General features: G+C 39.7%; 1 protein-coding gene across 4 annotated transcripts in view; it reads right to left on the minus strand.

Annotated features, from left to right (window-relative positions):
• FANCI (FA complementation group I) overlaps positions 1-23,660 on the minus strand; it is a 95,620-nt gene that overhangs the window by 30,731 nt on the left and 41,229 nt on the right. For all 4 annotated transcript variants that reach the window (XM_046007600.1, XM_046007599.1, XM_046007598.1 and 1 more), the window contains 4 exons: positions 20,427-20,607; positions 18,885-18,972; positions 1,237-1,367; positions 699-769 (listed from right to left, as the gene is read on the minus strand). In XM_046007600.1, coding sequence (XP_045863556.1) covers positions 699-769; positions 1,237-1,367; positions 18,885-18,972; positions 20,427-20,607 — 471 coding nt within the window. The remainder of the gene's footprint in view (positions 1-698; positions 770-1,236; positions 1,368-18,884; positions 18,973-20,426; positions 20,608-23,660) is intronic.

Below are 23,660 nucleotides of genomic sequence, written 5' to 3' on the forward strand. Positions count from 1 at the left end.
AACCAAAAAAACCTCACACTGCTTAACAGTTTATGAGGTCTACAGTCATTAGACCACAATTCTGATCAATGTTCACTAGAGTGAGTTTCCTGAATATTTCAAGGTGTTTCTCTCTCTCTCGTTTAAATCATTTTATTTATCTGACAGAGAAAGACACGGCAAGAGAGGGAACACAAGCTGGGGTAGTGGGAGAGGCAGAAGCAGGCTCTCCACTGAGCAGGGAGCCAGATGTGGGGCTGGATCCCAGGACCTGGGATCATGACCCGAGTCGAAGGCAGACGCTTAACTGAGCCACCCAGGCACCCCTGGTGTTTTCCTCTTCAGAACTATTGCCAGTTGGGACTGAACCTTGTCCTGAAGATTATTCTAGGGGTGTTAGCAGAGTACCTGAGATCAAACCTTGAATTCTAGCCCCATCAACCTCTGTTTGACTTTTGGAAAGTCACTTATCTTCTCTAAGCCATAGTTTCCTGATCTGTATAGTGGAAACTAATAATTCTGACTTTGTATGGCTACTCTGAAAACTGAATGAGAGAAGGAAGCCTGTACTCAGCACAGGCCTTGCTTGACGAAAGCTGTTCTGTTGGGTCAGACATCTGCATGACCACTGTGAACAGGCCGTATGAGGAGCTAGCAGAGAGGATGGTGTGTAACGTCAGAAGGCATTACTTGCTAGGGTCTCATGGGAGGCTCCATACCTGGCAAACATGGCTTTCCGAAGGACAAGTATCAAGGAGTCTCTCACTGACATACTGACTTTCAGAAGGGGCTGGAAGACAAAGAACAAGTGGGTAAAAAAACAAAACAAAACCCAAGTTTATTAGCCTTAGCTCATTTCTACCCAATACTGTTACACTGTGACTTATATAAGGAAATTTAGTTCTATTTTAAAATACATGTTTCAATATTTATTACACTTAGTAGTAAGGACAATAGAATACATTGAAATACTAATTATGAATGTCTTTATAATTTTAACTCAATTTTCTGAGTGCTCTTCAATCACTTCACTAACTTAAAACTAAGGAAAGGAGAGAGAACTGTGGCAGGAAGAAGGGGTAAACTTGGAAACAGAGTCTAGCTCAGTGCTCCTGCCTTTTTAATACAAAACTTTATGCTTTAGAATCAGGGATACAGAATTTCTCAGACATTAGTATTTATGAAGAATCACATCAGACTTCTATTAGGGAGTTCAACCTCAGTCTTGTCAAGTTCCTTAGGAGTCAGAAGACTTACCTGCACTGCCTTCAGCAGCCCTTGTACAGTCTGAAGGGGCAGAAAGGAAAAATAGTCAAAAGTTTCTGTGATTTTAGAAGAACAACTCTGAAGAACTAAGGGAGCATATATGATGATATTGGAAAGCAGATCTGAAAAAGAGAATCAATAGTGAGTTGTCTCAAATAATAAAGATATTACAAGTAAAAGGAAAATAAATATGGGAAAAGGAATGGTAAACCGTTTTTTGTTTCTAAATAAAATCTTAAAAAAAAAAAAGTTTTTTTGTTTCTTTTCCCAAGTACACTGCAAAATAAATTTCTACTAATCCGATATCTTTTTCTCTGGTCAGTGTAACCAGAATACTTCAAACTTTTTTCTGTGATAATATTTTTTTTTTTTTTAAAGATTTTATTTATCCGACAGACAGAGATCACAAGTAGAGAGGCAGGCAGAGAGAGAAGGAAACAGGCTCCCCGCCGAGCAGAGAGCCCGATGCGGGGCTCGATCCCAGAACCCCGAGACCATGACCTGAGCCGAAGGCAGAGGCTCAACCCACTGAGCCACCCAGGCGCCCCTTTTCTGTGATAATATTAAGACTACAAAAATTAATCTAAAAGAAGGAAAGAAATCCAATATGCTGACAAGCCAAGTAGCAATATGACTTCCTATTTCCAAGCTAAAGTAAATCAATAAATATGTATGAACTTTCACTATGTATAAACACAGTATAGTCTTAACCATAAAACATGGTGTCTTCTCCTTTGAGAATTTTAATTTAGTTAGGAGTCAAGAAAAATACATTTTGAAAGAATTGAAGAGGTAGGTAACAGATCAACACCAAACATCTACTAATCCCAAATACAGTTTATTTCCTAGCAAATGTTAGAGTCTAAAGGGGAGCTCAAAGGAAGAGGAGACTATGATGAGCTGGTGTGCTTTAGGAAAATGAAGAGGAGAATTTAAGCTGGATTCTGAAAGAAGGCTGACATTTAGATCCACCAAGAACCAGAAAGCCTGCTAGATGTAAAAGAAAAGTAGGAGATGAATACGTAAAAGTAAGTACAGGACAAATTCAGAAAATGGTGGGAAATCTGTGGCACCACAGTGAAGGATAGGAAAAAAAAGTTCAGTGAATGTTGAAAAGGCAGGACGGATCCAACTGTCAGGGACTTTAAGGACCAGGATAAAGAACCGATCTTTTATTAAAGAAGGCGCTAGTGACTTCTGAGAGGTATTTGAGGAATACTTATCTGGTGGCGTATGCAGGCTGAGCTGCCGCAGAGAGAAGAGAAAGCAGGTTCATCAGCTGGAAGCTGTGATGATGGTCTAAATGCAAGGCTGTAAGATTGCAAACTACATAACGGGGGCGGAGGGGAGAAAGGGTACAAAAATGAAGAAAAAAGGAAGAGTAGGAGGGGAAAAAAGAGAACTTAGGTATCAAATATGTTGGAGAAGATAAAAAGGAATTCCAGCTTCTGGAACTTGGAGAGCCAGGCTTCAAGTAATAGAAATACAGATAATCGAAAGGGGAATTTGTTTGAAGAAAACTATTGCATTTGAAATAAAAGGAAAAAGGAAAACCTAAATAGAAATATCCAACAAGAATGGAGGCACTGAACTCGGGAAAGAAGATAGTATTGACATAAAGATTTGGAAGCCATGTCTACCAAAGCCCACAAAAATAATCGAAGCCATGAAAGTTGGCATGATGTCTATAAGGAAGAGCACGTATAAAAAGAAGAGACTTCTGCTTCCCACCATCATGGAATACTGGCGACCAGATTTTCCTCCCACTTCTTTTATTTTTAAATTTTTATTTGCCAGAGAGACAGAGAGGGACAGTGAGTGCAAGCAGTGGGGAGTAGCAGGCAGAGGGAGAAGCAAGAGCTGAGCAAGGAGCCTGATGTGGGACTTGATCCCAGGACCCTGGGATCATGACCTGAGCTGAAGGCAGATGCTTAACTGACTGAGCAACCCAGAAGCCCTATCCTCGCATGTTAAACAATAACACAAAAGGCCAAATGATACTGAACAATATTTTTCAGATACCAGACAGCAAGTAGTACAGGACCATGATCCCTGAGAGAAGGGAAATACACAGGGTGAGTCTTATGACTGCACCATCTTACTGCCTGGCGAGTTTCGAGGCAGCAGCACAGAGGGGAAACTGAGTCCAGTGGTTTTCCCAATTTAAAGAGTTGCAGGAGGACATTCAGGAAAGCTAAGGTGGTAAGAACTCGCAGGGCAGAGTACTAGAAAGGAAAGAGATACATGGGAAGAAGGCTCTGGAGAAGTGCAAGAAGCTCCCTTTATACGTCAGCTGTGCTCTCGTAGGTGTAGGACTGTGAGGAAGCTACAAAAGCCAAGGAAAGACTCACCAGCAAGGAACAGAAGATTTCTCAGAGGTCACGAAGGACAAGAAATTGCAGACACCTCCTAACAGATAAGATTCTATATCCAGAAAGATATAAATGTCTAATATGAAAAATTTACTGGATGAGATCAAGAGCGGAGGAAAAGATCACTGCAGAACAGAAGATTTAGAACAAGAAGCTCTACCAATACAAATGATCTAAAATGAAACAGAGTAAAAAGGACTACAAATGAAAATTTGTGAGCTATGAAACAATGTAAGGCACTTGACTACATACACAATATTGTGGAGGAGTTGGGGGTAGGGGTGGGAGATGAGTGTGCTGGTGGGAGGAAGACAACAGAAAAATGTTTATTTTTTTTTAAGATTTATTTATTTATTTAACAGACAGAGATCACAAGTAGGCAGAGAGGCAGGCAGGGAGGAAGGAAGGGAAGCAGGCTTCCCGCTGAGCAGAGAGCCCAATGCGGGGCTCGATCCCAGGACCCTGAGATCATGACCTGAGCTGAAGGCAGAGGCTTTAGCCCACTGAGCCACCCAGACACCCCCAGAAAAAAGTTTTTGAAGAAATAATCTCAAAATGTTCCAGACCCAGTGAAAACCATAAACCTACAGATCCAAGAAGCTTCACAAATTCCAACCACCAGAAACATGAAGAAAGCTATACTAAAACACATCATAATTAAATTGCTTAAAACCACTGATAAAGAGAAAATCTGAAAAGAAAAACTTATACAGAGAGGAAAAAGGATATGAATGAAAACTGACTTATTAGAAATTATAAAAACCAAAAGAATAGTAAAGTAACATCTTTAGAGCACTAAAAGAACAAAATCCTGTCAATTCTATACCCAGCAAAAATATCTTTCAAAAAACTAACATTAAATGAAGGCTTTTTGTGACATACAGAAGAACCCAACAATGGCAAATCAAAAGTTAAAGGCAGTCAAGACAGAAAATAATACTGGATAGAAATCTGGAGCTAGGGGCACCTGCCTGGGTGGCTGCCAGGTAAGCATTGGTCTTCAGCTCGGATAATAATCTCAGAGTCTGGGGATCAAGGCCCACATCGGGCTCCCTGCTCAGCGGGGAGTATGCTTCTCCTTCTGCCCCTCACCCTGCTTGTGCTAATAAAGAAATAAAATCTTAAAAAAAAGAAAGAAAGAAAGAAATCTTGATCTACACAAAGGTGAAAGCACCAGAAATGGTAAATGTATGGGTAAAAATAAAATACCTTTTATTTTAAAAAATTCTTGAAAGACAATTGACTATTTAAAGCAAACATAACAATGCAGATATAATTCAATAAACAGAGAAATGAAATATATGAAAATAGCACAAATCACAGGAGAAGAAATGGATGTATACTGTTGAGGTATACCACTACTTAAAGGTAAACTGTAGTAAGTTAAAGATGTACCATAAACTCTAAAGCAACCTGAAAGAAAACAAAACACAGGTAGAAATAATCAAAAGAAAAAAATGGAATTAAAAAAAATTCAACCCAAAAGAACACAGAAAAGGAGGAAAAAGGGAACCAAGTACAGATGGACAAAATAGAAAACAAAGAGCCAGATAGTAATCACATTTTTAAAATCACATTAAATGTAAATGGCATGTCCCAATTTAAAGTCCAAAATGATCAAAAGAGATTTAAAAAGACACAATTGTATGTTGGCTATAAGAAACCCAGGTTAACTATAAAGATATAAATAAGTTAAAACTAAAAAGATGAAAAAAATATACCATGCTAACACTGACCAAAAGAAAACTGGAGAGAGACGTCTGGGCGGTACAGTGGGTTGATTTTGGCTCAGGACATCATCTCAGGGTTGGGAGATGGAGCCGTGCATGGTCTCTGTACTTGGCCCAGAGTCTGCTTAAGATTCTCTCTCGTTACGGCGCCTGGGTGGCTCAGTGGGTTAAAGCCTCTGCCTTCAGCTCAGGTCATGATCCCAGGGTCCTGGGATTGAGCCCCACATTGGGCTCTCTGCCGAGCAGGGAGCCTGCTCCTCCCCCACTCCACCTGCCTCTCTGCCTACTTGTGATCTCTCTCTCTGTGTCAAATAAATAAATAAATAAAATCTTTACCAAAAAAAAAAAAAAAAAAAAAAAAAAAAAAGATTCTCTCTCCCTGTCCCTTTGCCCCTCCCACTCAATGCTCTCTTTCTCTCTCTCAAATAAATAAATCTTAAAAAGGAAAGCAAGAAAGAGAACTGGAGAAGTTATAGTAGAGTTCAGAACAAATAATATTCCTAGGAACAAAAAAGATCATTTCATAATGATTAATAGGTCAATTAACCAAGGGGACATAACAATCCTAAATGAGTATATGTCCCTATTAACAAAGTTTTAAGATACATAAAGCTAGAACTGATAAAACTAAAAGAAGCAGACACATCTATAATTACAAAGTCAGAGATCTCAACACTCCTCTCTTAATAATTAACAGAAGAAGTAGATGGAAAATCTGTAAGGATACAGAAGACTTGAATCATTTGAGTTATGGAAAACTGCACCTATTCTTTTCAAAAGCACAAAGAACATTTTTCAAAATAGACCATATTCTGAGAATGAAACAAGTCTCAATAAATTTTTAATTTATTTTTTAAAAGATTTTATTTATTTGACAGAGAGAGACACAGTAAGAGAGGTAACACAAGCAGGAGTGGGAGAGGGAGACACAGGCTCCCTGAGCAGCAGGGAGACCAATGCAGGGCTCGACCCCAGGACCCTGAGATCATGACCTGAGCCAAAGGCAGAGGCTTATTAACCCACTGAGCCACCCAGGTGCTCCACTAATGCAATTTTTGATGGAAATTTACAGTTTAATGTTTGTATTAGGAAAAAAAAAGTCTCAAATTAATGACCTAAGCTTATATAACCAAAAAAAGCATAGATTAAACCCAAAGGAAGCAGTAGAAAAGAAACAAAAAAGAGCAGAAATAAACTATACTAAAAACAGAAACAGAGAAATTCAGTGAAACCAAAAGCTGTTTTTTTACAATTTATAAAATTGATAAATCTTTTGTATCAGTGATAAGAAGAAGATGCACATCATGGCTCTTAGGAATAAGAAAGGGCACATTGATAAAGAACCTAGAGTCTTTAAAAGGAATATTCTCAACAACTTTACGGCAATAAATTTGATAAATCAAATGAAATGGTTAAATTCCCTGAAAGACATAAACTACCAATGTTCACCCAGAAGACCTAGATAACCTAACAGGCCTGTTTTTATTAAACAAATCTTAGTTAAAAGCCTTCACACAAATGAAAGGAAACTTGGAACATCAGGAAGGAAGAAAAAGCAATGTAAACATCCAGGTAAACAGGCCACAAGTTGGCACACTTTTTCTGTAAAGGGCCAGATAGTAACTATTTTAGGTTATGGGCCACATGGTATAAACAATAGCTACTTAACTCTGTTGATAGAATGTAAAAGCAAGGTAGAAAACATATCAATGATTAAGCCTGGCTATATTCCAATAAAACTGTACTTTATAAACTCTGAAGCCTAAATTTTTCACATGACATGAAATATTCTTCTTTTAATTTTTTTCAACCACTTACAAAAGCAAAATAAACCCAAAGCAAGTAAAAGGTAAGAAATTAGCAGAGGGATATCTGGGTGGCTCAGTCTGTTAAGCATCCAGCTCTTGGTTTTGGCTCAGGTCATGATCTCAGGGTTATGGCATCAAGCCCTGTGTCAGGCTCTGAGCTCAGCACAGAGTCTGCTTGAGACTTTTTCCCCCCCTCCCTCTGCTCCTTCCCCTGTTTGTGTTTGCCCCTCCATCCCCGCCAAATAAATGGAGTTTAAAAAAAAAGAAGAAATAAACAGAAATCAATGAAATTGTAAACAGAAAACAATGGAGAGAATTCAAACCAGAAGCTCATTCTTTTGAAAGATCAGTAAAAATGCCAAGTCTCTAACCCAAACTGATGCAGAAAAAAATTATGGATATTACAAAAGTTTTGATTTGCAAGTGATGTGATTTCTATGTAGAAAATCCTAAGGAACTGCCAAAAAGCAATTATAACTAATAAAGCAGGTCTAGCAATGTTACAGGATATAAGATCAGTATAAAAAAGCAACCATTTCTACAAGCTACTGATTAACAATTAGAAATTGAAATTTTAAAAAACATCGTGTACAACAGCATCAAAAAAATCAAATACTTAAGGATAAAAGCTGACAAAAGATATGCAAAATCCATACTGAGGTCTATAAAATTTGCTAAAAGAAATTAAAGATCTACATAAATGTAGAGATCCATTGTGTTCATGGATGGGTTAGAAGACTCAATATTGTTAAGACGTCAACTGTCTCCCAAACTGATCCATAGATTCAAGGCAATCTCCATCAAAACCTGAGCAGGTCTTTTATGAAAACTGACAAGCTAATTCCATGACTTATTTGGAACTGCAGCGCACCCAGTTTAGCCAAAAGTATTTCGAAAAACAAAATTGAGAGATTTACACTATTTAAGACTTATTACAAAGGTATATTAATCAAGACAAAAACAGATCACTGGAACAGAAGATTCCTAAAACAGACCCACATACATTTGGTTGATTTCATCAAAGATGCCATGGCTATTCCAAGAGTCCATGGTAATGCCAAGATAACCTTCTTAAAAAATTGTTTGAAAACACAGTGATCTGAAGGGGCACGTGTGCCCAAATGTTTATAGCAGCAATGTCCACAACAGCCAAACTATGGAAAGAAACTAGATGTCCATGAACAGATGAATGGATAAAGAAGATGTGGTATATATACACAATGGAATACTATGCAGCCATCAAAAGGAATGAAATCTTGCCATTTGCAACGACGTGGATGGAACTAGAGGGTATTATGCTGAGCGAAATAAGTCAATCAGAGAAAGACAATTATCATATGATCTTCCTGATATGAAGAATGAGAAAGATAGAGTGGGGGGTTTGGAGGGTAGGGAAGGAAAAAATGAAACAAGATGGGATCGGGAAGGAGACAAACCATAAGAGACTCTTAATCTCACAAATCAGACTGAGGGTTGGTGGGGAGAGAGGGGTAGGGAGAGGGTGGTGGGGTTATGGATATTGGGGGAGGGTATGTGCTATGGCGAGTGCTGTGAAGTGTGTAAGCCTGACGACTCATAGACCTGTACCCCTGGGGCAAATAATGTATTATATGTTAATAAAAATGATTAATTAAAAAAAACTGTGTTGGAGCAACTGAATAAGCCAAAGGGCAGGGAAACTGTTACTTTACACCATATATAAAATTTAACAAAAATGGATCATAGATCTAAGTATAAGAGCTATAACTATAAAGCTTCTAGTAGAAAATATAAGAAAAATCTTAGTGAATGTTAGCGATCTTCAGTTTAGGCAAGGACTCTTTAATACATGATACAAAAAGTAGGAAATGTAAAAAGAAACTGATAAATTGATAACTGATAAATTTAAAAAAACTCGCTCTTCAAACAACACTGTTACAAACATTAAGTCAAACCACAGACTAGGAGAAAGTATTTACAAAACACGTCTGGGGGACCTGGGTGGCTCAGTTGGTTAAGAGTCTACCTTCGGCTCAGGTTGTGATCTCGAGGTCCTAGATCAAAATCTGCGTTGGCTCTCTGCTCAGCAGGGAATCTGCTTCTCCCTCTCACTTTCCCTCTGTGCTCTCCCTTGCTCACCCTCTCAGATAAATAATCTTAAAAAAAAAAAAAAAGGCCCAAGATGGTGGAGGAATGGGCGACTCCTTTACAACCAGTCCCCTGAATTTAGCTAGAAATCTACCAAGCCACTCTGAACACCCATGAAATCAGCCCGAGATGTAAGATTATACACGTCTGGATCTCTATGGGGGCAGAGGACCATCAGTCAAGAGGTACAAAGGACGGAGTTGGGATTGCGCAGGCAGATATTGGAGGATAAACAGAAGGGGGAGGGAGCCACCAGAAGCGAGCCACTGGAAAGTAATAGCCCAGTGCAAAAGCGCCCTGTGCTTGGGACCAGCAATAGCGGCTGCAAGACCAAAAGGGACTGGTAACAGTGCTCAAACAGAACAAAAGGGATTAAGGGACAAATACTGGGACTGAGCAGCCACAGGCATGGACCTAACCCCATGGTCCTGGGAGCAGCCACAGCTGCCACTCAACTGCAGCTGAGAGGACCGGGGGTGGACTTGAGTCAGTAGTCCCTAGGGCTGGTGGCCGCCACTGCTGAAGCTGCCTCCATTGCCAATACCTGCGCCCAAGAGGACCCAGCTTGGACCGGAGCTCACCGGGACCGGGATGACTCGTGGTTTTGGTGGCATGGGGGTACAGAAACAAGCGGGAGCCTGGGTCAACCACTGAGAGGATTGCTGGGGGTGTGCACCACCTGTGGGAGGCTGTGGTTTTGGCAGCGCTTACAGAGGGGTGTCTATATGTTCTGGAGAATTCAGAGAGGAGCAGACTGTGCCTTCTGAGGCAGAGGCTAGGGTGCAGACAATTTACTTTGCTGATCCTCTGAAAAGGCGTGAAAAGTCACTAGAGAACAAAAGCCCAAAAAACTTGTTTCCACTGAGCCCAGCCACTTGATGGGGGAGGGCAGGGCAACTCCGCCCAAGCAGAATCGACTTAAAAACAACAGGGCAGGCCCCTCCCCTAGAAGACAAGCTGAAAGAACAAGAGGACAACCATCCCAGGGTCCCCATAAAACTATAAAACCCCAACACCAGGGGAAAACAGTATATTAAGCTCCTGGTGTTGCCTCATGGCCTGTATATTTCTTAGATATAACTTTTCTCTTTTTTTGTTTCTTGTTTTTTTTTTAACCTACTTATCATTTCAACTAGATGTTTAATATATTCTATACTAACTTTTGAACTTGAACTTTTTTTTTTTTTTTAAGTTTTTATTTATTTGACAGAGAGAGAGAGAGAGACAGCGAGGGAGGGACTACAAGCAGGGGAAGCGGGAGACAGAAAAAGCAGCTTCCTGTGGAGCAGGGAGCTGGATGTGGGGCTCGATCCCAGGACCTGGGATCATGACCTGAGCCGAAGGCAGATGCTTAATGACTGAGCCACCCAGGTGCCCCAAACTTGGAACTCTTTCATCATTTTTTTTTTCTTTTACATATATAGATATAAGCTTTAATGTACTCCTTTTCCCCTATTCAATACTATCTTTATATATATACCAGTTTTAATTTCCCTGTATCTCTAGGAAGTAGAGTTCTCTAACAAAGACAACAAAACACACCCAGGAAGAACAGAAATACCCTTCTTCACCCACACTGAGGGATTATAGCCACCTTCCCGTCAGCCCCACCTTTTATTCTGGGTTCTTTTTTTGGGAGTTTTGCTTTTTGTTGGTCTTTTTGTTTTTGTACTTTATAAATCTTAGTCTTGGGTCTCATTTTGGCTGTTGTTTTTTTTTTGGTGGTGAATTCCAATTGCTCTGAACCTTCTCAGGGTGCACCTTGCCTGTGTTTTCAGCTGTACATCCCCTCAACCTGAACTCAACAGAATGACTAGGAGGAGGAACTCCCAACAAAGAAAAGACCAAGAGACAATGGCCTCTCCCACAGATCTAATGGATATGGATCCATGCAAGATATCAGAAAGACTTCAGGGTTATGAAGACAATAGGCTGGAGAAAACTATTAATGGCAACATAGATTCACTAAGGGCAGAAATGAGAGCAGAGCTGGCAGAACTTAAAGATGCTATCAACGAGATACAATTTAATCTAGATACTCTAACAGGGTAAATGAGGCAGAAGAATGAATTAGCAATCTTGAAGACAAACTGATAGAAAAGGAGGAGCAGGAGGAGGCCTGGAACAAACAGCTTAAAATCCATGGAAACAGAATTAGAGAAATAAATGACACCATGAAACCTTCCAACATCAGAATTACTGGGATCCCTGAAGGGGTGGAGAGAGAGAGAAGACTAGAAGATACATTTGAGCAAACTGTAGCCGAGAGCTACCCTCATCTGGGGAATGGAACAAGCATTCATGGGCTCCTGGGTGGCTCAGTCGTTAAGCTCAGGGCATGATCCCAGGGTCCTGGGATTGAGTCATGCATTGGGCTCCCTGCTCAGTGGGGAGCCTGCTTCTCCCTCACCCTCTCCCCATGCTTATGTTCCTTCTCTGTGTCTCTGTCAAATAAATAAATAAAATCTTAAAAAAAAAAAAAAAAAAAAAGAGGGACGCCTGGGTGGCTCAGTCAGTTAAGCAGCTGCCTTTGGCTCCAGTCATGATCTCAGTGTCCTGGGATCAAGTCCCACATTGGGCTCCTTGCTCAGCAGGGAGCCTGCTTTTCCCTCTGCCTCTGCCTGCCTGTGCATACACTCTCTCTCTGACAAATAAATAAAAATTTAAAAAGAAAGAAAGAAACAAGCATTCATGTTATAGAGGCAGAGAGGACCTCTCCCATGATCAAGGAGACTGAACCAACGCCCTAGCATGTAATAGTAAAACTCGCAAATCTTAGAACCAAGAAAACCATTTTACAGGCAGTTAGGGAGAAGAGATTCCTTATGTACAGAGGGAGGAACATCAGGATAATGTCCACAGAGACCTGGCAAGCCAGAAAGGGCTGGCAAGACATATTCAGGGAACTAAATGAGAAGGACATGCAGTCAACAATTCTTTATCTGGCAAGGCTGTCATTCAGAATGGATAGAAAGATAAGGAGCTTCCAGGACTGGCAGAGTAAAATAAAATAAAATAAAAGAATATGTGACCACTAAGCCAGCCCTGCAAGAAGTATTGAGGAGGGTTCTATAAAAAGAGAAAGACCCCAAGAGTGCTATAGGACAGAAATATACAGAGAATCTATAAAAACAAGGACTTCACAGGCAACATGATGACAATAAAATCTTATCTTTCAATAACCACTCTCAGTGTGAACAACCTAAACGCTCACATAAAATGGCACAAAGGTGCAGATTGGATAAAAAGACAGGACCCACCCATATGTTATCCAAAAGAGACTCATTTTGAACCTAAAGATACATCCAGACCGAAAGTAAAGAGATGACGAACCATCTTTCATGCCAAAGGACCTCAAAAGAAACCTCGAGTAGCAATTCTCCTATCTGACAAAATAGATTTTTAAGCTAAAGACTAGTTAGAGATACAGAAGGGCACCATACCATTCTTAAAGGGTCCATCCAACAAGATCTAATGATTGTAAATACCTATGCCCCCCAACATGGGAACAGCCAACTACATAAGCCAACTGTTAACCAAAATAACAAGACATATAGATAATAATACGTTAACAGTAGACCTTAACACTCCACTCTCAGTAATAGATCACCTAAACATAAAATCAACAAAGAAACAAGAACTTTGAATGACACATTGGACCAGATGGACTCCACGGATACAGACAAGACATTCCACCCTAAAACAACAGAATACTCAGATTCTTTTTGAGCGCACATGGAACTTTCTCCAGAATGGTCCCCATACTGGGTCACAAATCAGGCCTCAACCGATACCAAAAGATTGAGATTTTCCCCTGCATATTCTCAGACCACAATGCTTTGAAACTGGAACTCAACCACAAGAAGAAGTTTGGACAAAATTCAAACACTTGGAATTTGATCAACCAGGAAATCAAAGAAGAAAATAAACAATTCATGGAAACCAATGAGAACGAAGACACATCGATCCAAAACCTATAGGATATGACAAAAGTGGTCCTAAGGGAGAAATACATAGCCATCCAAGCCTCTCAAAAAAATACAAAAATCCTGAATACACAAACTATCCTTACACCTTAAAGATCTGGAGAATCAACAACAAATTAAACCTAACCCATGAATGAGAAGGGAAATGCTTCAGATTAGAGCAGAGATCAATGAATTAGAAACCAGAAATACAATAGAACACATTAATGAAACTAGAAGATGGTTCTCTGAAAGAATTAATAAGATCGATAAACCAGTGGCCAGATTTTTTCAAAAGAAAGGACAAAGGACCCAAATTAATAAAATTATGAATGAAACGGCAGAGATCACGATTAACACCAAGGAAATAAATACAATTATTATCAATTATTATCAACAGCTATATGACAATAAATTAAACAATCTGGAAGAAATGGGTGTATTCCTGGAAAACTATAAAATTCTAAGACTGAAATAGGAAGAAACTGACAACGTGAAAAGACCAATAACCAGTAAGAAGATTGAAGAAATGATCAAAAACCTCCCAAAAAACAAGAGCTCAGGGCCTGATGGATTCCCTGGGGAATTCTATCAAACATTTAAAGAAGAAACAGTACCTATTCTCCTCAAGGTGTTTCAAAAAATAGAAAGAGAAGGAAAACTTCCAGACTCTATGAGGTCAGCATTACCTTGATCCCCAAACCAGGCAAAGAACCCACCAAAAAGGAGAATTTCAGACCAATATCCCTGATGAATACGGACACCAAGATTCTCAACAAGAGCCTAGCGAATAGGATCCAACAGTACCTTAAAAGGATTATCCACCACAACCCGGTGGGATTTATCCCTGGGGTGCAAGGGTGGTTCAACATTTGCAAATCAATCAATGTGATAGAACACACAAATAAGAGAAGAAACAATAACCACATGGTCCTCTCAATTGATGCAGAAGAAACATCTGACAAAATACAGCATCCTTTCCTGATTAAAAAACTCTTCAGATTATAGGGCTAGAGGGAACATTCCCCAATTTCATAAAATCCATCTAGGAAAAACCCACAGCAGATATCATTCTCAATGGGGAAAAGCTGAGAGCTGTTCCTTTGAGATCAGGAACATGACAAGGATGTCTACTCTCACCACTACTGTTCAACATAGTACTAGAAGTCCTAGCAACAGCAATCAGACAACAGAAAGAAATAAAAGGTATTAAAATTGGCAAAGAAGTCAAACTTCTTTGCATATGACAGGATACTTTATGTGGAAAACGTAAAAGACTCCACCCCTGAACTACTAGAACTCACACAGCAATTCAGTAATGTGGCAGGATACAAAATGGATGCACAGAAATCAGTTGCTTTCTTATACACTAACTATATAACTGAAGAAAGAGAAATTAGAGAACCAATTCTCTTTACAATGGCACCAAAAACTGTTAAGATACCTTGGAATAAACCTAACAAAGGAGGTAAAGGATCTGTGCTCTAGGAACTACAGAACACTCATGAAAGAAATTGAAGATGACACAGAAAGATGGAAAAACATTCCATGCTCATGGATCGGAAGAATAAACATTGTTAAAATGTCTATGCTGCCCCAAGCAATCTATACTTTCAATGCCATCCCCATCAAAATTCCACCAGCATTTTTCAAAGTGCTTGAACAAACAATCCTAAAGTTTGTATGGAACCGGAAATGCCAAGGAAATGTATGGAACCCTGAATTGCCAAGGAAATGTTGAGAAAGAGAAAAAAAAAGCTGGGGGCATCACGTTGCCTGATTTAAAGCTCTATTACAAAGCTGTGATCACCAAGACAGCATAGTACTGGCATAAAAACAGACACACAGGCCAGTGGAACAGAGTAGAGTCCAGAAATGGACCCTCAACTCTATGGTCAACTAATTTTTGACAAAGCAGGAAAGAATATCCAGTGGAGAAAAGCATCTGTTCAATAAACAGTGCTGGGAAAATGGGACAGCCACGTGCAGAAGAATAAGTCTGGACCACTCTCTTGTACCACACATAAAGACAGACTCAAAATGGTTGAAAGGCCTCCAGGTGAGACAGGAATCCATCAAAATCCTAGAGGAGAACACAGGCAGTAATCTTTCAACATTGGCCACAGCAACTTCTTTCAAGACATGTCTCCAAAGCCAATGGAAACAAAACCAAAAATGAACTTTTGGGACTTCATCAAGATCAAAAGCTTCTGCACAGCAAAGGAAATAGTCAACAAAACAAAGCGGCAACCCACAGAATGGGAGAAGATATTTGCAAATGACACTACAGACAAAGGGGTGATATCCAAGATCCATAAAGAACTTCTTAAACTCAACATCCAAAAAACAAATAATCAAGTCAAAAATGGGCAGAAGACATGAACGGACACTTCTCCAAAGAAGACATACAAATGGCTGACAGACACATGAAAAAATGTTCATCATCATTAGCCATCAGGGAGATTCAAATCCAAACCACATTGAGATACCACCTTACACCAGTTAGAACAGCAAAAATCAACAAGGCAACAAACAACAAATGTTAGAGAAGTTATGAAGAAAGGGGAACCCTCTTACACTGCTGGTGGGAATGCAAGCTGGTACACTTTGGAAAACAGTGTGGAGATTCCTCAAAAAATTAAAAACAGGGGTGCCTGGGTGGCTCAGTGGGTTAAAGCCTCTGCCTTTAGCTCAGGTCATGATCCCAGAGTCCTGGGATCAAGCCCCGAATCGGGCTCTCTGCTCAGCAGGGATCCTGCTTCCCCCTCTCTCTCTGCCTGACTCTCTGCCTACTTGTGATCTCTGTCAAATAAATAAAATCTTAAAAAAAAAAATTAAAAACAGAGCTACCCTATGACCCTGCAAGTACACTACTGGGTATTTACCCCAAAGACAGAGATATAGTGAAAAGAAGGGCCATATGCACTCCAATGTTCATAGCAGCAATGTCCACAACAGCCAAAATGTGGAACGAGCCAAGATGCCCTTCAACAGACGAATGGATACAGATGCGGTCCATATATAAAAATGGAATATTACTCAGCCATCAGAAAGGATGAACACTCAACTTTAATATCTACATAGGTGAAACTGGAAGAGATTATGCTGAGTGAAATAAGTCAAGCAGAGAAAGTCAATTATCATATGGTCTCACTTATTTGTGCAACATAAGGAATAACATGGAGCACATCAGGAGAAGGAAGGGAAAAATGAAGAGGGAAATTAGAGTGGGAGACTATCCATGAGACACTATGGATTCTGGCAAACAGGGTTTTAGAAGGGAGGGGGACTAGGGATGGGTGAGCCTGGTGATGGGTATTAAGGAGGGCATGGACTGCATGGAGCACTGGGTTTATATGCAAACAAGGAGTCATGGAACACTACATCAAAAACGAATGATGTACTGTATGGTGACTAACATAACCATAACCCCCACCCCACATATCTGAAAAAGGGCTTGTGCTTAGAATACATAAAGAACTTTTATAACTCAGTAATAAGGGGGTAAACAACTCAATTTTTTAAAAAGGACAAAATATTTGAACAGGTATTTGAAAACCACAATGAGATACTATCAAGCACCCATCAGAATGACTAAAATTAAAAAGACTAACCAAACCAATATTGGTCACAATATGGAATGACAGCAACATTGCTGGTAGAAATGGAAAATGGTACAACCGCTTGGAAAGCAGCCTGGCAGTTCCTTAAACTATTAAACACAGATCCCCCCTATGATGCACCCATTCCACTACCAGGTATCTTCCCAAGAGAAATGAAAGCGCATTTCCTCAAAAGACTTAAACATGAATGTTTATAGCAGCTTTATTCATAATAGCCCCAAATCAGAAACAACCTACATAACCTGTCCACAAGTGAATGAATAAATAAATTGAGCTTATATTCTCACCAGGTAGTACTACTAACAATAAAAAGGGACCAGATACTGATCCCTGCAACAGCCACGGAAAAATTTCACAAGAATTACGCTGAGTGGAGTGATGGGGCACCTGGGTGGCTCAGTCGTTAAATCCTGCTTTCAGATCAGGTCATGATCCCAGGGTCCTGGGATCGAGCCCAGCATTGGGCTCCCTGCCCAGCGGAGTGCCTGCTTTCCCTCTCCAGCTCCCCCTGCTTGTGTTCCCTGTCTCAATATCTCTGTCATAAATAAATAAAATCTTAAAAAAAAAAATTATGCTGAGTGAAAGAAGCCAGACAAAAAAAGGAGTGCATACAGTCGGATTCCATTTACATAAAATTTGACAAATGGCATTTAATTTACAGACAGAAAGCAGACTGGACTGGAGACAGGAGGTGGGGAGGAAGAGTGGAATGGAGGAAAGAATTACAAAGAGGCACCAGGAAACATCTGTGGGTGATACGTTCATTTTCATTTTGTAGATGGCTTCGCAGCTGTGCACATGTCAGAAGTCATCAAACTGTTAGACTTTAAATACTGTACTTCAGTTATTCTTCAGTAAAGCCATAAAGAAGGACAAAAAGTAGAATCGAGTGTCAAGCATCAAGTTTTTTTTTTTCTTTTTTTTTCTCTTTTTTTTCAAAGATTTTATCTATTTATTTGACAGAGAGAGATCACAAGTAGGCAGAGAGAGTGAGAGGGAAGCAGGCTCCCCGCCGAGCAGAGAGCCCGATGCGGGACTCGATCCCAGGACCCTGAGATCATGACCTGAGCCGAAGGCAGCAGCCCAAACCACTGAGCCACCCAGGCGCCCAAGCATCAAGTTTTTGCAAAGTCCAGTACTTACAGGCAGAAGAGGAGGAACCACTAAAAGAGGAAGAGAAGAGCTGATCACACGCAGGATACAAAGCAAACTGTAAGCTACCCGAGAACCCAAGAAAGTCTCAGGGAAATTATAAACAGTGTTGAATGATACAGAAATTAGGCAAGTCAGTAACTAAGAAAAGACCAGTGGATTTGGCCTTAGAAGACAGGTGTTAAAATACAAAGAGAGGAGAAGTGAAGCCAGAACGTCAAGGGTTAAGGAAATGGGAGGTCAATGAGTTGCAGCATAAGGACAACACTCATCAGAGAAATACTAAAACAGAAGAGAGAAAGCTGATGCAAGACAGAAGTTTTCCTCATTAGTTAGATGCTCCTTTCCTACTCGACAACCACAATGTAAACGGACTTCTGTCTCACTGGCATCATAATCAAAGATACTGCATTATACTACTGCATCATTAAACTTTTTTCTTCCATGACAAGGCGCCTGGGTGGCTCAGTCAGTTAAAAGTCAGACTCTTGGGGCGCCTGGGTGACTCAGTGGGTTAAAGCCTCTGCCTTCGGTTCAGGTCATGATCCCAGGGTCCTGGGATCGAGCCCCGCATCGGGCTCTCTGCTCAGTAGGGAGCCTGCTTCCCTTCCTCTCTGCCTATTTGTCATCTCTGTGTATCAAATAAATAAAATCTTTAAAGAGTCTGACTCTTGATCTCAACTCAGGTCTCGATCTCAGCGTCATGTGTTCAAGACCAGCGCTGGTCTTGATGTCCATGCCCAGCATGGAGCCTATTTAAAAAAAAAAAAAAAAAAAAAATCCAGGACCAATATAGTAGGATATTTATAGGAAAATATTCCCTAGAACTTTCACACCTTTTTACCCTTTCACAGTTCAATACCTAAGAAATGACTGATGGGAGAGGATGCTCTGGTAACAACCCTGTTGAGTACTTGCTCCAGAATTTCTTGTCTGATCATCTCATGGATCTAAAAAGAACGGAACAGTCAGTAAAATATTTCATTTTATGGGATATTTATGGTGACCTTCAGTTTACAATTGCATCAATTCATGTTAGGCAGAATGAGGAACAGTTTGGATATGGGTAAAACTCGACTGTTTATTTCAAAGACAAATATACTGTGAATCATCTGGAAAGACAGAGTCACTCAATTCTATCCTCATTCTGTGCTCAGAAGATTGATTAGCAGGGCCAACTACCATGTTTATTAGCCTATAAGAGAGCTCACATGAAACTACTGCTGCGTGTTAGGTTTAGCATCAAAAAGGAATAATTCTACTAAGGTATCCATTACATGCCAAAACCCTGATTTCTGACAGTAAGCCATGTATGACTTTCATCTGAAAATTCAAAAGCCCATGAAAAATTTTGGAACTCCGAAAAATCTTTTCCAAACCCTTCCTCGATTTCTAGAAGCACAATAATCATCTTAAAAAAAAAAAAAAGAAGACGACGACCTGTTTCAAATTTTCACTAAAATTCTTAACTTGATTACTTTACAGTACAGATTAATTTCTTTCAGATCTCAGACTAACACTAGATTACTAGTAGTAAATTATATGCTTTACAGATGCCTTTGCAAAGACATCCATGTGAAACCAAAGAGAACCTCACTAGTTTAAAAGGTTAATCTTAAAACAAAAAATATTAAAATCTCTTACTCTTTTAATCAGATTACTATTAAAAAAGGTCATTTGCATCATTTAACAGGCAACTCTCAAGGACTATTATACACATTCACTTCATAGTTCTGAATCAGAATAGATTTACATTCAAATTCGCCTCCAAATAACATCTTCAGCAGACACTTCTGGCGTGTAGCTACGTTATTCAATGTCAAGAAAATGACGTAAAGGAATCATTAGCAAAATTGTTAGCCTCAGACAAAACCTAGCTCTTGTTTTAATTGAAAGTAAATGCATTTTTAAAAGCTGCTTCAGAAATTAAGATTGAGATGATGATTGTTACATGGTAATGAATTTAAAAATATAAAATCTATTTTGGTTTCTTCAGAAACAATGAACCAATAAGCATAATTCTTCAAGTTTGATGTTCTACAGTGACCTAAAAGATTATTTTTTGTATAACAGCATCCAAAAGCACCCGCCAAAACAGAAAATCATCAAAAATGATTTACTACTAGAGGAAGAAGAGTAAATCATGAAATGCTAATTTATAGTAAAACTTCTACTAAACAGAAAAAGGAGAAATTAAATAAAAACCTCATATAAATAAAGGATGAAAAAGCAAATATTCCATCAAGCTGGATCTGTCGTGTTTCATTTGCTATTCCAACCTCTGTTCCTGGAAACTGCTGCATACTCAAATTTCCTTGTCCTCTAAGCTCTCAAGCAAATGTCATGCCCTGTTTATAATACAATTCGATAGAATTAGGGAATGGTTCCCAAACTAGAGACTCACCTTAAAAGTTTCCAGCAGGATATTGGCACCCAGCTTACATGCATGCTGGTTTGGTATTTTTGAAAGACCTGAGCTTGTTTCAATAGATTTTCCATCAGGAATCTTCTTTGGTCCATATGAATCCATTAAAATGAAGCCAAGTTCTACCAGGCCCTGAGTAACATGGTCCCAACTATGAACACTGCAAGAAAACAAAGCTTAGTTAAAAAGAAGCTTACCTTTATGCTCGTTGTCATGTTTACACACTTCCCAAATTTGACCTGGATCGCCAATATTCTTTACATGAACCTTTTCTTTTCATGCACCCTAATCTGTCAGAATTCTGAATTCCTGTATTTCCACTGACAGAACACTGGCAAAATCCAGAAATTACAGAACATTCAAAACAAACAGATGAAACTGGAGTATCTCAGTGTACTGACCATTACACATTTCCATTCAAGATTGCAAGACTGGAAGCTAATAGTTGCTTCTTTTATTTTCCCAAAGACACTAACAACACTTATATTCTATACACACTTACAAGTTTGCTCCCTCCCCAGAATGAATTTCTTTGTGGTAGAGACCACCTTGTAGTCATATTTTTACCCGTATAGCCTCGCATAAGACTAACATTTAGAAAGCACACAGTAAATGTTCATAGCAGGAATATTTATATTCATATTTATGGTACGAAGCAATGCATGATCTGGTTTCAAAAGCATGAGCCAAACCTACAAATAACCTTTTACACAGCAGTAGAATCCTTGGTGATTTTATACTATTTAATGTTACCCACGGTAGAGGAAATGATATGCTTATAGTAACCTCTGTATCATTATATCTACCTGCTAAATAGCAACAAATTCTAATACAGTATTAAAGAACAAAGGAGACAACTGTGAACAGACTCTCACAACATTTCAACAGATTTTAATAATATTCACACTTTGGAGATCTGGGATCAAGATAATAGGCTGAGCACATGCTCATTCTTGTCCCCCCCTAAATCTCCTGTTAACTGGAAGATAAATAAAACCTGGAAGCTGAACTGGTTCCCAAGTGATTTTTTTCCTCGTACATTAATGTTCTGTACCTCCAAGTATCTGCAGGTAAACACAAAGTGTATCAACAGAACCGAGCACAGCAAAGCACAGAGGACTACAGTACAACTGTTCATGATGCGCCTGAGCCTGTTTGGTTTTGTTTAAGATTCTATTTATTTATTTGAGAGCGGGGGGTGGGGGGGGAAGAGAGCACACAAGCCAGAGGAGAGGCGTATGGAGGAGAAGCAGACTCCCTGCTCAGCAGGAAGCCTGACCCGGGGCTCAGCCCCAGGACCCCTGGATCGTGACCCAAGCTGAAGGCAGACGCTTAACTGACTGGGTCACCCAAGCACCCCAGCCTGTCTTCTTTCTTTTGGCTTAGGCTACACACAAGCTGATATCTTTGAAGTATTTACTGTGTGGTTCTCCCCAATATTTGTGCATTTGGTTCTAGTCTCCAGAATTCAGCTTCGATACCCCCTTACTGTACCCTTCCAGGTTACCACAACTTGTTTAAGGTGAAGTCCCATATTGACTGCACCAGCACTTTTACGTTAAGAACATATGGGAGGGGCGCCCGGGGGGCCTAGTCAGTTAAGCTTCCAGCTCTTGGTTTTGATTCAGGTAGTGATCTCAGCCCCTGAGTCGAGCTCCACACTCAGTGCGGGGTCTTCTTAACACTTTCCGTCTCTCAAAGCAAAACAGAACAACAACAAAAGACTTTTCTCTCTCCTTCCCTTCACGTGCTCTCTAAAATAAATAAATAAATCTTAAAAAAATATATATATGTGTGTGTGTGCATGTGAAAGGAATATATCAAATGTCACTTTTTCTTATGGCTGAGTGGTATTTTAGTGTGTGTATATGTATCATATCTTCTTTATCCACTCATCTACTGATAGACACTTGGGTTGCTTTCATATCTTGGCTATGGAGAAACAGATAAAGGGGATTAAGAGGAAACTCCAGTTATAAAATAAGTAAGTCACAGAGATGGAAAGAACAGCACAGGGAATAATCTGTAATAATAATAAAGTTGTATGGTAACAGATGGTGAATGCACTTATCATGGTGAGCACTGAACAAGGTACAGAATTGTCCAATTAATATGCTGTACACCTGAAACTAAGAGAATACTGTATGCTGATTATACTTAAAAACACATTGGATTTTTTTTTTTTAAGATCTTATTTATTTATTTGACAGAGAGATCACAAGTAGGCAGAGAGTCAGGCAGAGAGAGAGAGAGAGAGGAAGGGAAGCAGGTTCCCTGCTGAGCAGAGAGCCCCGATGTGGGGCTCAATCCCAGGCTGGGATCATGACCCAAGCTGAAGGCAGAGGCTTTAACCCACCGAGCCACCCAGGCGCCCCAAAACACACTGGATATTAACCAGACCTACTGTGGTGATCATTTTAAGATACAAACATTGAATCATTACATTGTACACCTAAAACTAATATAATGCTATATGTCAGTTATATCTAAAAAAAAACCTTAGGGCTCTGGTTACAATGTCAAATATAAGTCTGCTCAGCCCTATCTTCCCCACAGTTACTGTCATTTTTAGAGTGTTAATTTTAAGAGACAGGTTTCTCAGAAATACACTGTGTTACAGCAAAAATGGGAAAAATCAACTCTACTAAATCAACTCTACACACTAACAGGCAAGTCTAACTAAATACAATAAAATACCATTAAAATGTGGTATGTGGGGTCCAAAAATTTAATCACATACAACATAAAATTATTTAGAGGTTAACTGACTAGGGAAAGCACGTGTAACTAACCAGGTGATGATTTTAGGGAGTCTAGTAATATTCTCCAAATTCCTCCCCACTGAGGTTTGATCCTACCTGGTGTTAACAGCCCATCCTACCCTAATTATAGATGGAGACAGAACTCCAGGTTCTGTGGCTGACTGGGACTTCCAGAAGGACAGCTTTCCAGGAATTTCCTGGGTAGCTAACATGCCTGTATCTTTAGCCCAAACTGAAGAGACTCGGTTGGGAAAATACAGGAGATACAACTATAAACTCAGGAAAAAGAATAACCAAACACAGAGAAGATAAAGGAGCTTTAAAGCCTATCAATGGGTAAATCACTCAGAAAGGATTCTAGTCTGAAATTTGCCTTATGTGTCAACCTCACGTAAACTCAATCTAAATCAGAATTCCAGGACATGGAATGAGTTTTACCCCAAATTATGGC

This window comes from Meles meles, chromosome 6 (genome assembly GCF_922984935.1).
Source record: "Meles meles chromosome 6, mMelMel3.1 paternal haplotype, whole genome shotgun sequence".
Lineage (NCBI taxonomy): Eukaryota > Metazoa > Chordata > Mammalia > Carnivora > Mustelidae > Meles > Meles meles.